The 13,202-nt window shown below is 40.4% G+C and overlaps 1 protein-coding gene across 12 annotated transcripts in view; it reads right to left on the bottom strand.

The window, feature by feature from the left end:
- Nucleotides 1–1,804: 1,804 nt before the first annotated feature.
- FOXP1 (forkhead box P1) overlaps nucleotides 1,805–13,202 on the bottom strand; it is a 564,105-nt gene continuing 552,707 nt past the window's right edge. For all 12 annotated transcript variants that reach the window (XM_056853065.1, XM_056853056.1, XM_056853017.1 and 9 more), the window contains one exon: nucleotides 1,805–2,482. In XM_056853065.1, coding sequence (XP_056709043.1) covers nucleotides 2,338–2,482 — 145 coding nt within the window. In that variant the 3' untranslated portion in view covers nucleotides 1,805–2,337. The remainder of the gene's footprint in view (nucleotides 2,483–13,202) is intronic.

Here is a 13,202-nt window from a genome sequence, read left to right on the forward strand (position 1 = left end):
AACCAAATTAAAAACAAACTGTCCTGGCATTAGCTTTTGACAAAAGTGAATAGGATTAGAAAAAAGGCCAAAGACCAAAAGGATTAAATAATTTCATGAGATATTCTTAGATGGCCCAGTTTAAGTTGCGGGAAGTCCTCTGTAGATTATGGAACTGTCTCCTGACCTTTCTCAGATACTCTGATTTTTCTGGGGAAAAACAGACTATCCTCTTTTTTTCCAGGATGGAAAGTTGCCCCTGATGCTCCCTTCACTTAATACTGTTCCCTAACATTAGCCTCAAAAGCTCTCTCATTACAGTAATTCATTTGGTCATAGTAAAGGAATGCAAATTAAAAAAAAAAACACAACTTTGGTTCAGCCATCTACTTGGTCTTCTAAATTATATCCTAATGATGGAGCAGTTTTCCTTCTCAGGTTAGCCGTAGCCCATATCTTGTCATTTGCTTCTAAATTCTTTCACCTCCTTTGATCAACAATAAGAGGATATTTGGCTTCATAAGATAAAGCATATAACAGAGAACATAATTTACCTTTGTGTAATATTCTTTGGTAATTTTAGGGGGGGAAGGGTACAGAGTAGAGTACAAATTAAGATCCAAAAGGCTTTTGAAAAAAAAAAAAAGCTATAGTCCAACATAAATAAGTGAGCTACAGAGAAGTGGTTGGGGGACAAAAAAGCGTTTCGTGTCCAGTGATTAAGGGGTACTGATGCTTTAACAGCAGTTGTCGGGATGCATTTATTCTGAAGAACACTGTTCGCTTGCGACAGAAGCCTCAGCGCCAATTCACACACAGGTTTCCACTTGTTCTTTTTTCTTTCATACTGGTTGGTGTGCTATTGAATAACAATCTTAACTGCAGTTAACAGAATTTTCCCAGTTAAAATTATTAACACTTTATGACTAGTCAGCCTTCTTGACTTCCCAACAAGTTCCACCTGAAATCTAATTAATATCCAAATGAAATGGATCGGCAATCCTTGAACTGTTGTTTTAAAAAAAAACATACACAATGCTCTACAACCCCTGTTTGCAAGTGCGAACCATAATGCACGTCTAGGCATGCAATATGGTCATTTTAGAAGTGTCTGATGGCCAAGAAACTCACAATATAAGGACAAGAGCCAGATGTTGCGCAATTCATTATTGACAAAAGAAACTCAACTGGGCTCTGCACGGTCAGGGTGTTTTTTTTTTTTGTGCTGTTCAGTTTTGTAATGTTTGTTAAGAACCATCATTGCTGCAAAACAAAAACATACTTCCAAAAGAATGACTACAACATATACTGCTTTGTGGAATAGACTCACTCCACATCCTATGCAACTTCTCTGCTGGCTTGCCTTTCATTCTCACTCTTGCAGTATCGCCTTGCTTTCTGTTAGGAGATAACTGCCCGTGGATTAGGGCAGCAGCACGAGAACCTTCTTCTTTTTTTTCCAAAGGGGGGGAGACATATTCCCAAATGGAATGTTTTCCATAGCTAAAGAAAATGGGATGGCATCTGGAGGAAACTGGAATAAATGGCGGTGTGGGGGGGGAAGAACTACAAAAGATTCAAAGGACATTCAGCTTCGTATAATAAAAACACCTAATAACATTCATCACAAAAGTACAGAAAACATTAAGCCTCAAAAGGCCCTGGCCCTTCTGAAGCATGAGGTCAGAACTTAAAAATGGTGTAGGAGAAGTAGGGGGGGGGGATCAAAGCTATACACTAAAAAGTTGGGGAGAATTTTCGTTTAACCCCTATTCTGTATACATACTCACGTGTGCACGTGCCCACATGCGCACACACAGACTTACTTCCCCATCCCAAATGGAAGCAAAAAAAAAAGAAAGAAAGAAAAAGAAAAGGCAGTGATAATCAACATGCGATACTGTGCAAATATGTTGTCCATTGGAATCCTTAAAATCTGGCCAAAGGCTTGATCTGCAATTTATATGTACATGCTCAGCTTGATGTCTTCAGTGTCCCAAACTGGAAGAACTGCAGTCCAAAGTCTGCTGCCAAATAGTAGGTGAGTGAATTGTTTGAATTAATTTACAACACTGATGTTGACTGTGAGAGGGAATCCCAAGTACCAAACAAGTCCATCCAATGCACAGAGTACAAATTCCTTTTTTTTCTCAACAAAAAGTAGAAAAATCAAAAATACTCCCAAATGGGATACTTGATGGCACTAAGAGTTAACATATTTTATAGCTGTCAAAATGGACCGAGAGTATCCTCCAGACTGTACAATAATGGGGAGAGATTTCACAGCTAATTTTGAAGTATGTGTTTTTTCCTCCCTCCCCACAATCTTCATTCACAGGATCCTGACCACAGACATACTCATTCTATGTCCTCGTTTACATTTTCGTCTTCATAATCTCTGTCATGATCAAACTCTGGACTGTGGTTAGCTGTGGTCACTAAGGATAGTGGTCCTTCATTTTCATCTGGATCTAATGGTTCTTCTTTAACATGCACAGGGTGCCTGTGGAAAAAAACGAAAAAGAAGCATTGGCTGGCTGCTCAGAAAATGTTCAGTTTTGCATAACAAAAGCATCTACTAAGTTTGAGATAATAAAAACCGCTAATCTTTTTGGAGAAAGTGGGGTTTAATTTTTCAAGGTGTACAAAAATCCAGGAAGACAATTTCTTCAACTAACAAGGAAGATATTGGCCACCAGTACAATCAATCATAACAAAAGAAGAGATGATTACAAGGCTTGTGAAAACTTCCCTCCCCCTGTATTTTTCCACACATTGGATCTTAGCTTGGTTACAGAAGTCAAAAAGAAAACCCCACATAAATAGAAACAACAGAGCTTCAGTGGAGAAAAAAAAAAGTCCTTGCTTCTCTACAGTTTTTTCATAGGGTTTAGAGAAAATGCTCTCCAGTGACACATTAGCTTGATTAATACAATCTTCAGATAAATAAATGAAATAAGCATCTGTAAACCAAAAACAGTGGTTTATCAGCCCGCTGCGCTTCTGGAGGCTGGGGTAATCATCGGTTGCTGTGTGTTCTGCTTCTCTAGTTAACATGCAGAACCTGTGAGGCAAGTCTCCAGAGGACGACCCCAAGTGAGGTTCTATCATTAATCAACTTCAAGCAAACACAGCAAAGAGACACCATGATACATGCTTTAAACTCCAAATTAATGCATATTTTTACAAACTGTCAATAAGGGAAGAAAAGCCCTGCCAGGAAACACAAACGGAGAGGAAAAGGCTCGCTCAACACAACAATATGATAAGAAAGCAGAGTCCTAATGAGAATAATAACACTGTCAGCTGTAAACAAGGCAGAACATGATCCTCAGCTCGTGGTGGGCACTAAGGATGCTCTAAAGAGATGAGATCTGCCAAATTTCTCATTATAGAAGAGCACGTGAATAACCCACGGGGGAACAAGGGTTGATTATACAAAATGGGCATGATAACAATTGAAAAATGTTGTCCGTAAATCATATTCACAACAACCCCCTTTACAAATACAAATTACCCTTCCTTTCCTTTGTTGTTATTTGGTAGCTTTTGATATGTAAAATGCCGCTGCAAGTAAGTAGTGTCTTGTTAACAGACTTTATGAAAGGAAGTTTCATTTTATTGGCAATATCATGGATACAGTAATAACACAACCCACCTGGGAAAATTTCTTTGGTTACTAAATAATCCAGATTTAATACAATCACTTAAAATAAAGGATTAGGTCTCTCTCTCCAAAGTGGGATGTACACAGACTGAATCGCTGGATGCTGTACTGAGCAAAATCTTACCCTTTCATTGGGTCACACAAAAACAAAATAAACCCAAGATGTAAGCGTTCAGTGTCATATCTTTCACCTGAGTGGTTTAAAACAGGGGTAAATTTAGAGAGGATGATACTTCTCATTTGGACCACAAGGAAGCCACACAAAGAAGCCAAGAATCAATGTCTGCCCACTGTTAGAGTGATTAGCATCACAATTTAATTGGAGTGCAAAGCCAACCAGCAGTGGAGTAACCAGCAATTGAACTACAAGAGAAAACTAGGTTAATATGTGTGGCCAGAGACAAGCAAGCCACAGAAGAGCATCAACAACTAAATATCTGTGTTCCAAATTTACAAGCTAGCAGACGTTAATACTCGTGACGGCTATGGAAATCTCCCTGTGTCCTGAGTGCATCACCTTCTACCAAAAGCTGAGAACACCTCTGCAAGTCTTTTCTCAAATACAGGCTCATAAATGGTTCAGTACTTGATTAAGTATGAAGGCATTTGCCTCCACTTCCTATTACTTCCTGCAAAAGGTTTACTGCTGACGTTTTGTTCCCAGGGCAGGGTCTTTCCTGCCCTCCCATTCCCACCGCAGTCCTCTGCACCACCCAAAAGGCTGCCGTTTAAAGGGGAAATCAATGGAAATTGCAATGACTTGCATGAACAGAAGTGGCTTCTATTCCTGCAAGATTTACTTTGGGTCTAATCCACTATAAACATCTCCCTCGCTGTGTCTCTTATTATGCTATTACCTCTGAACTTGGTCAAAGCTTGTGTGAAACCAAGGCATGGCTGCTAACCATTCGTTATTGGCTTAAACTGTTTTTTAGAACAGAGCGTGGTTCTCTGATGTCCCTGCTGCTAAAAGAACTTCATAATACCTCCTGGGATTGTCTAATTCTGTCTAAAATAAGATCATCTGGAATCTCTGTGGAAGACCTGGCTTTAACTACTGAGGCCCATATTTTTAAAATTGTTAAACAGCGTTTCTTGGATATGGAGCGTCAGGCGTTACTCCCCACTCAACCCTTGGTCTGTTCCCCTGCAATGTTGGGTCTCAAGAATTTAACCAACAATATTCCCCATTATTTTCACACTCTGGACATCCCACCCCTTGGCAGAGCCTTCTCTCTCGCTAGGGTTAATGCCTTTCCTTCAAGGATGTTATATGGAAGGTATCAACAAATACCAATCCAGGAAAGGACTTGTCCCTGTGATAGCCATTCCCTGGACTCAATTGATCATATTCTGTTGGTCTGCCCTCTATATGAAACACCCCGTGGGAAATGGTTAAAAAATTGGCTTCTTTCAAAATATCTCCTATCTACCCAAGCAAAACGTCAATTTTTATTAAATTATTCCAATCCGGAGGTTACTGTAGATGTTGCCAACTTTCTAGTGGATGTGATGAAAGTTCAAAAAGCCCAACGTTTGTAATTTCTATTTTTGGAACTTTCTGGCCTATGTTTTTATCTTAATGACTGCATATTTTATGTACTTTCTGTAACAATTGTAATATTACTTATGCCATTAAAGGTTTCATTCATTCATTCACTATAAACAGACGGGGCAAGCTACGAGCCTTACAACTGTCACGTCACTGGTTAAACAACCAAGCATTGCTTTCCCTGTTTTGTTCCTGAACACAGGAGCATTTTAAGAAACACAAGAACGTGGAAGATCTGGCACTGGTTTGGCAACTGCTGGGTAGTTTCAGCCTGCAGTACTGATTCACACACATCGATGCTTTTCTTTGAACTTTTTGACATATGCATATTGGAGGAACAATCTTTTGATGTAAACATGGAAGCAGCTCTAACAATTAGTGCTTGGAGGGGAGAAGATTATCTGATTGTTATGGTTCTAGAAGTAACCTGGTAACCCATTAAGTTGCCTGGATTGCTATGTGGTAAAATCCAAAGATAGAGACCACAGATTTTTTCTATAGAGACCATAGATTTTTTCCCTAACATAAAGGGTCTTCACACATCTGATCTGTTTCACTTTAATTCAGAATAAGCAGCTACTATGAAGACTATGAAGGTAGAGAGGAAATTTCCTTTCTGCGCAAAATGGAAGAATTCAAGAACTTTGGTTCTTGTAGGTTATCCGGGCTGTGTAACCGTGGTCTTGGAATTTTCTTTCCTGACGTTTCGCCAGCAACTGTGGCAGGCATCTTCAGAGTAGTAACACTGAAGGACAGTGTCTCTCAGTGTCAAGGGTGTAGGAAGAGTAATATATAGTCAGAAAGGGGTTGGGTTTGAGCTGAGTATTGTCCTGCAAAAGTATTGTCCTGTAAGTATCAAGATAATGTGCTAATGAGGGTATGGTATGTTAATATGGAACCATTGTATCCTGAAGTGATCTGTTAATGTGTGTAATCCAAAGCTAATCTGTATGGCTATTGTTGAATGTTGTCTTTGTCTGGAGGTTTTTCAGGGCAGGAAGCCAAGCCTTATTCATTCTTAAATTCTCCTCTTTTCTGTTAAAGTTGTGCTGATGTTTATGAATTTCAATGGCTTCTCTGTGCAATTTGACAAAATAGTTGGTAGAATTGTCCAGTCTTTCAGTGTCTTGGAATAAGACCCTGTGTCCTGTTTGTGTCAGTCCATGTTCAGCCACTGCTGATTTCTCAGGTTGGCCAAGTCTGCAGTATCTTTCATGTTCTTTTATCCTTGTTTGTATGCTGCGTTTTGTGGTCCCGATGTAAACTTCTCCACAGCTGCAAGGTATACGATATACTCCTGCAGAGGTGAGGGGGTCTCTTTTGTCTTTTGCTGATCGTAGCATTTGTTGTATTTTCTTGGTGGGTTTAAACACTGTTTGTAGGTTATGTTTTTTCAAAAGTTTCTCCATCCTATCAGTGACTCCTTTAATAAATGGCAAGAATACCTTTCCTATGGGAGACTGTTTTTCTTGAGTTTTCTGATTTTTGTTTGGTTTAATGGCCCTTCTGATTTCATTCTTGGAGTAGCCGTTTGCTAGCAGTGCGTGATTTAGATGATTAGTTTCTTCCTTGAGAAACTGTGGTTCACAGATCCGTCTTGCACGGTCCATTAATGTTTTGATTATTCCTCTTTTCTGTCGAGGGTGGTGGTTGGAGTTTTTGTGTAAGTAGCGATCTGTGTGAGTTGGTTTCCGGTAGACCTTGTGACCTAACTGAAGGTTTGATTTACGGATGACAAGGGTATCAAGAAATGGGAGTTTACCCTCAATTTCCTTTTCCATGGTAAACTGAATGTTTGGATGGATATTATTAAGATGGTTTAGAAAGTCCATTAATTTTTCTTCACCATGGCTCCAAATGGTAAATGTATCATCTACGAACCTGAACCAGACTGTAGGTTTGTAAGGTGCTGATTCTAATGCTGTCTTTTCAAAATATTCCATGTAAAAGTTTGCTATTACTGGACTGAGTGGACTTCCCATAGCTACTCCATCAATCTGTTCATAATATTCTTGATCCCATAGGAAATAACTTGTTGTCAAACAATGGTGAAATAAGGCTGTTATATCTTCTGGAAAAATCTGGTTAATCAATGAGATTGTGTCTTTTACTGGAACCTTGGTAAAGAGGGATACAACATCAAAACTGATTAATATATCCTTTGGATTGAGTCTTAACGGACTGATTTTGTTGATGAAGTGAGTTGAATCTTTGATGTAAGAAGTGGTTTTTCCAATGTGGTCCTGTAGGAGGGTGGTCAAATATTTAGCTAATTCATATGTTCGGGAACCAATGGCACTCACGATGGGTCGGAGTGGAACGGAATCCTTATGAATTTTAGGTAGTCCATATAATCGTGGTGGTTGTGCTTCAGTCTTGCATAGTTTTCTGTGTGTGTCGGGATGAAGAGTGGAATTCTTGATCAGAATGCTAGTTTTCCTGGTAATTTGGCAAGTTGGATCTCGTTTTAGTTTTTTGTATGTGGCAGGGTCCAGAAGTTCCTCAATCTTCTTTTTGTATTCTTCTGTTTTCATGATCACTGTGGCATTGCCTTTGTCAGCTGGTAGAATAATGATTTCTGGATCTGCATTGAGGGTCTTGATGGCGTTTCTTTCCTTGCGTGTTATATTGCTAGCAGGGGGCTTTGCTTTTCGTAGAATTCTTGCTGTCTCTCCTCTTATTTCCTCAGCATCTTCTTCAGGTAGATTACGAATGGCAGATTCTACATTTGCAATGATGTCTTCCACTGGAATTTGGGTGGGAGTGACTGCAAAGTTTCCTCCCTTAGCTAAGATGGAAGTTTCTTCAGGTGAGAGTTGTCGGTCTGTCAGATTGAAGATAATCCGTTTGTTGTCAAGTTTTGGACTGTTCTGTCTTCTTTCCTGTAATTTGTTAAACTTTTGCTTCTGTCTGGAAGTATGGCTGGTTAACCCCTGTTCCATTTTTCTGTAGGTGAGATTATCAATCTTGTCCCAATCATGGCTTCTCATTTTGTGGCTAGTATTGATATGTAAGGAAAACAACTCCTTGTCTGTGGCAGCAAGTTCCCTGCGGGTAGTGTGAATTCTCTCTCGTAAGAGAGCCCGTTCTAGATGGTCATAAATGCGGTTAGCTCGTGAAGTTTTAAAGATTCTTTTACTTGTGAGAAAAGATGGAATGGTTCCAGTGTCTCTGCATCGCAGTAGAAAAGTTAAAGAACAAAGTAGATGTGCTTTCTTGTTCCGAAGTGTTTCCAATCTCCGGGTCTGTTGAAATATTTCCTCCCCGTAGAGGCGTTCAAAATATTGTCGAAGGCTTTCACGGTCAGAGTTCATTGGTTCTTGTAGGTTATCCGGGCTGTGTAACCGTGGTCTTGGAATTTTCTTTCCTGACGTTTCGCCAGCAACTGTGGCAGGCATCTTCAGAGTAGTAACACTGAAGGACAGTGTCTCTCAGTGTCAAAGGTGTAGGAAGAGTAATATATAGTCAGAAAGGGGTTGGGTTTGAGCTGAGTATTGTCCTGCAAAAGTATTGTCCTGTAAGTATCAAGATAATGTGCTAATGAGGGTATGGTATGTTAATATGGAACCATTGTATCCTGAAGTGATCTGTTAATGTGTGTAATCCAAAGCTAATCTGTATGGCTATTGTTGAATGTTGTCTTTGTCTGGAGGTTTTTCAGGGCAGGAAGCCAAGCCTTATTCATTCTTAAACTCTCCTCTTTTCTGTTAAAGTTGTGCTGATGTTTATGAATTTCAATGGCTTCTCTGTGCAATCTGACAAAATAGTTGGTAGAATTGTCCAGTCTTTCAGTGTCTTGGAATAAGACCCTGTGTCCTGTTTGTGTCAGTCCATGTTCAGCCACTGCTGATTTCTCAGGTTGGCCAAGTCTGCAGTATCTTTCATGTTCTTTTATCCTTGTTTGTATGCTGCGTTTTGTGGTCCCGATGTAAACTTCTCCACAGCTGCAAGGTATACGATATACTCCTGCAGAGGTGAGGGGAGTCTATGCAAGACTGAAGCACAACCACCACGATTATATGGACTACCTAAAATTCATAAGGATTCCGTTCCACTCCGACCCATCGTGAGTGCCATTGGTTCCCGAACATATGAATTAGCTAAATATTTGACCACCCTCCTACAGGACCACATTGGAAAAACCACTTCTTACATCAAAGATTCAACTCACTTCATCAACAAAATCAGTCCGTTAAGACTCAATCCAAAGGATATATTAATCAGTTTTGATGTTGTATCCCTCTTTACCAAGGTTCCAGTAAAAGACACAATCTCATTGATTAACCAGATTTTTCCAGAAGATATAACAGCCTTATTTCACCATTGTTTGACAACAAGTTATTTCCTATGGGATCAAGAATATTATGAACAGATTGATGGAGTAGCTATGGGAAGTCCACTCAGTCCAGTAATAGCAAACTTTTACATGGAATATTTTGAAAAGACAGCATTAGAATCAGCACCTTACAAACCTACAGTCTGGTTCAGGTTCGTAGATGATACATTTACCATTTGGAGCCATGGTGAAGAAAAATTAATGGACTTTCTAAACCATCTTAATAATATCCATCCAAACATTCAGTTTACCATGGAAAAGGAAATTGAGGGTAAACTCCCATTTCTTGATACCCTTGTCATCCGTAAATCAAACCTTCAGTTAGGTCACAAGGTCTACCGGAAACCAACTCACACAGATCGCTACTTACACAAAAACTCCAACCACCACCCTCGACAGAAAAGAGGAATAATCAAAACATTAATGGACCGTGCAAGACGGATCTGTGAACCACAGTTTCTCAAGGAAGAAACTAATCATCTAAATCACGCACTGCTAGCAAACGGCTACTCCAAGAATGAAATCAGAAGGGCCATTAAACCAAACAAAAATCAGAAAACTCAAGAAAAACAGTCTCCCATAGGAAAGGTATTCTTGCCATTTATTAAAGGAGTCACTGATAGGATGGAGAAACTTTTGAAAAAACATAACCTACAAACAGTGTTTAAACCCACCAAGAAAATACAACAAATGCTACGATCAGCAAAAGACAAAAGAGACCCCCTCACCTCTGCAGGAGTATATCGTATACCTTGCAGCTGTGGAGAAGTTTACATCGGGACCACAAAACGCAGCATACAAACAAGGATAAAAGAACATGAAAGATACTGCAGACTTGGCCAACCTGAGAAATCAGCAGTGGCTGAACATGGACTGACACAAACAGGACACAGGGTCTTATTCCAAGACACTGAAAGACTGGACAATTCTACCAACTATTTTGTCAGATTGCACAGAGAAGCCATTGAAATTCATAAACATCAGCACAACTTTTACAGAAAAGAGGAGAGTTTAAGAATGAATAAGGCTTGGCTTCCTGCCCTGAAAAACCTCCAGACAAAGACAACATTCAACAATAGCCATACAGATTAGCTTTGGATTACACACATTAACAGATCACTTCAGGATACAATGGTTCCATATTAACATACCATACCCTCATTAGCACATTATCTTGATACTTACAGGACAATACTTTTGCAGGACAATACTCAGCTCAAACCCAACCCCTTTCTGACTATATATTACTCTTCCTACACCCTTGACACTGAGAGACACTGTCCTTCAGTGTTACTACTCTGAAGATGCCTGCCACAGTTGCTGGCGAAACGTCAGGAAAGAAAATTCTAAAACCACGGTTACACAGCCCGGATAACCTACAAGAACCAATGAACTCTGACCGTGAAAGCCTTCGACAAAATTCAAGAACTCTTTACAAATAATAATCTGAATATGCAGACACAGGCTGCTTCTCCTCCATTGATAAAGAGCTGTTGTGAGGGTGCTTTCAAAGTATAAGATGCCAAGACATGGCAATATGCTACACAGGCAAGCTCTGCCAGAGGCAGGGTATATTGCTGCAGAAAATCATTTGAGTGGAGAAAATGGAACTGAATTTATGAAGATGAACCATCAAAAAAATGGGGTAAGACTCCAGCTATCCAAGGCTTTCAAATCACGCATCATGCTCAGTTTCTGATACCTACTCACACCAGACTGAATGGGGTCTTGATGTGGGGATAGCATTAGAGGAATCCCCCCACTTTCTCTTTGCAACCTCTACACATGAAGCCAGCTGGGTGACCTTGGGCAAGTTACTGCTCTGTTAGAGCTCTCTCAGCCCCACCTACCTCACAGAGTGTCTGTTGTGGGGAGGGGAAGGGAAGTAATTGTAAGCCAGTTTGAGTCTCCCTTAAGTGGTAGAGAAAGTCAACATATAAAAATCAACTCTTCTTCTTCTACTCCAAAGCCTGCATTCTGGCATGGGTTGAATGATGCCGAAGCACCGCTGTAAATAAATAGCAGCTACTACATGTTCAGGAGCCCCATGGCGCAGAGTGGTAAGCTGCAGTAATGCAGTCCAAAGCTCTGCTCACGACCTGAGTTCGATCCTGACGGAAGTTGGTTTCAGGTAGCCGGCTCAAGGTTGACTCAGCCTTCCATCCTTCCGAGGTCGGTAAAATGAGTACCCAACTTGCTGGGGGTAAAGGGAAGATGACTGGGGAAGGCACTGGCAAACCACCCCGTAAACAAAGTCTGCTAGAAAATGTCGGGATGTGACATCACCCCATGGGTCAAGAATGACCCTGTGCTTGCACAGGGGACCTTTACCTTTACTAAATGTTCACAGTAGGAATTTCCCCTATACGCCTATTATTTTAATTATCATCCACAGCAAACTTTATTAATATCCATAATTCTGTATGCTATCATATAGATGCAATGTATGGTTTTAAATACATTGAGATTTTACAGAGAGGGGCCACGACACACTGATAGAGCTACACGCTTTGTGTGCATCAGGCCCTGGTTTAGCTTCTGACATCTTTCACAAAAAATCAAAATCACAAAATCACACAAGGTTGGAAGAGACCATAGGGGCCATCCAGTCCAACCCCCTGCCAAGCAGGATCCCACAACCAGAGCTCTCCTGACAGATGGCCATCCAACCTCTGCTTAAAGACCTCCAAAGATGGGGACTCCACCCCCCCAAGGCAGCGCATTCCACCATCGAACCACCCTCACCATCAGAAAGTTCTTCTTAATACTTAGGTGGAATCGCTTTTCTCTTAGTTTAAATCCATTACTCCGTGTCCTAGTCTCTGAAGTAACTGAGAACAAGCTAGTTCCTTCATTAACATGGCATCCCTTCAAATATTTAAACATGGCTATCATGTCACCCCTTAACCTTCTCTTCTCCAGACTAAACAAACCCAACTCCTTAAGTCTCTCCTCATAGGGCATAGATTCCAGACCTCTGACCATTCTGGTCGCTCTCCTCTGGACACGGTCTTTGGGGAAAGTGTGTGCTTCCTAAGAACCTGGTGAAGCATGCCAGCAAGAGCAGACCATACTGGCTTAAATGGTCCAATGATCTAATTCAGTATGAGGAAGTTTCATGAGTGGTCCAATGGTCTCATTCAGTATAAGGAAGTTTCATGAGTGCTCTTTGTTTTATATTAAGTACACATTTTGGTACACAGTTTGCCTAACATATGAAAGCTGCAAACTACCATGGTCCCCTTTAGGTATTATTTGATCATTAATGAGGCCAGTGAAAAACATATTACACAGTACTTTCAAACACAAGCGCAATCATAAGCAGAGCTATACCATCTTCTAAGCCCACTGATTTCAGTGAAGGGTGTAACTATGCTCAGGATGGCACTGTTAGGAATCTCAGAGGGTGGATTCTCTTATACTGGGTAAACTGCTTTACATTCCAGTGGAAAGAAATCAACTTAAGAGCTGGAAATGAAAAACAAAGCAAAACACAAAGTAATCACCAAAGGCTGGCACTAGAAGTCGAAAATGCTTTCCTTTTCCTTGCTTGGTCTCAGAATTTCCCACCATCCCCTTTAGCTAGAATGACGTTTGCTTCTGAAAAGGGCTAACTATAAATAGCTTCACTGACTGCAGGTTCCTTCTTTTCACTTCTGACTAAATCT

The sequence above is a fragment of the Euleptes europaea genome, chromosome 1 (genome assembly GCF_029931775.1).
Source record: "Euleptes europaea isolate rEulEur1 chromosome 1, rEulEur1.hap1, whole genome shotgun sequence".
NCBI lineage: Eukaryota > Metazoa > Chordata > Lepidosauria > Squamata > Sphaerodactylidae > Euleptes > Euleptes europaea.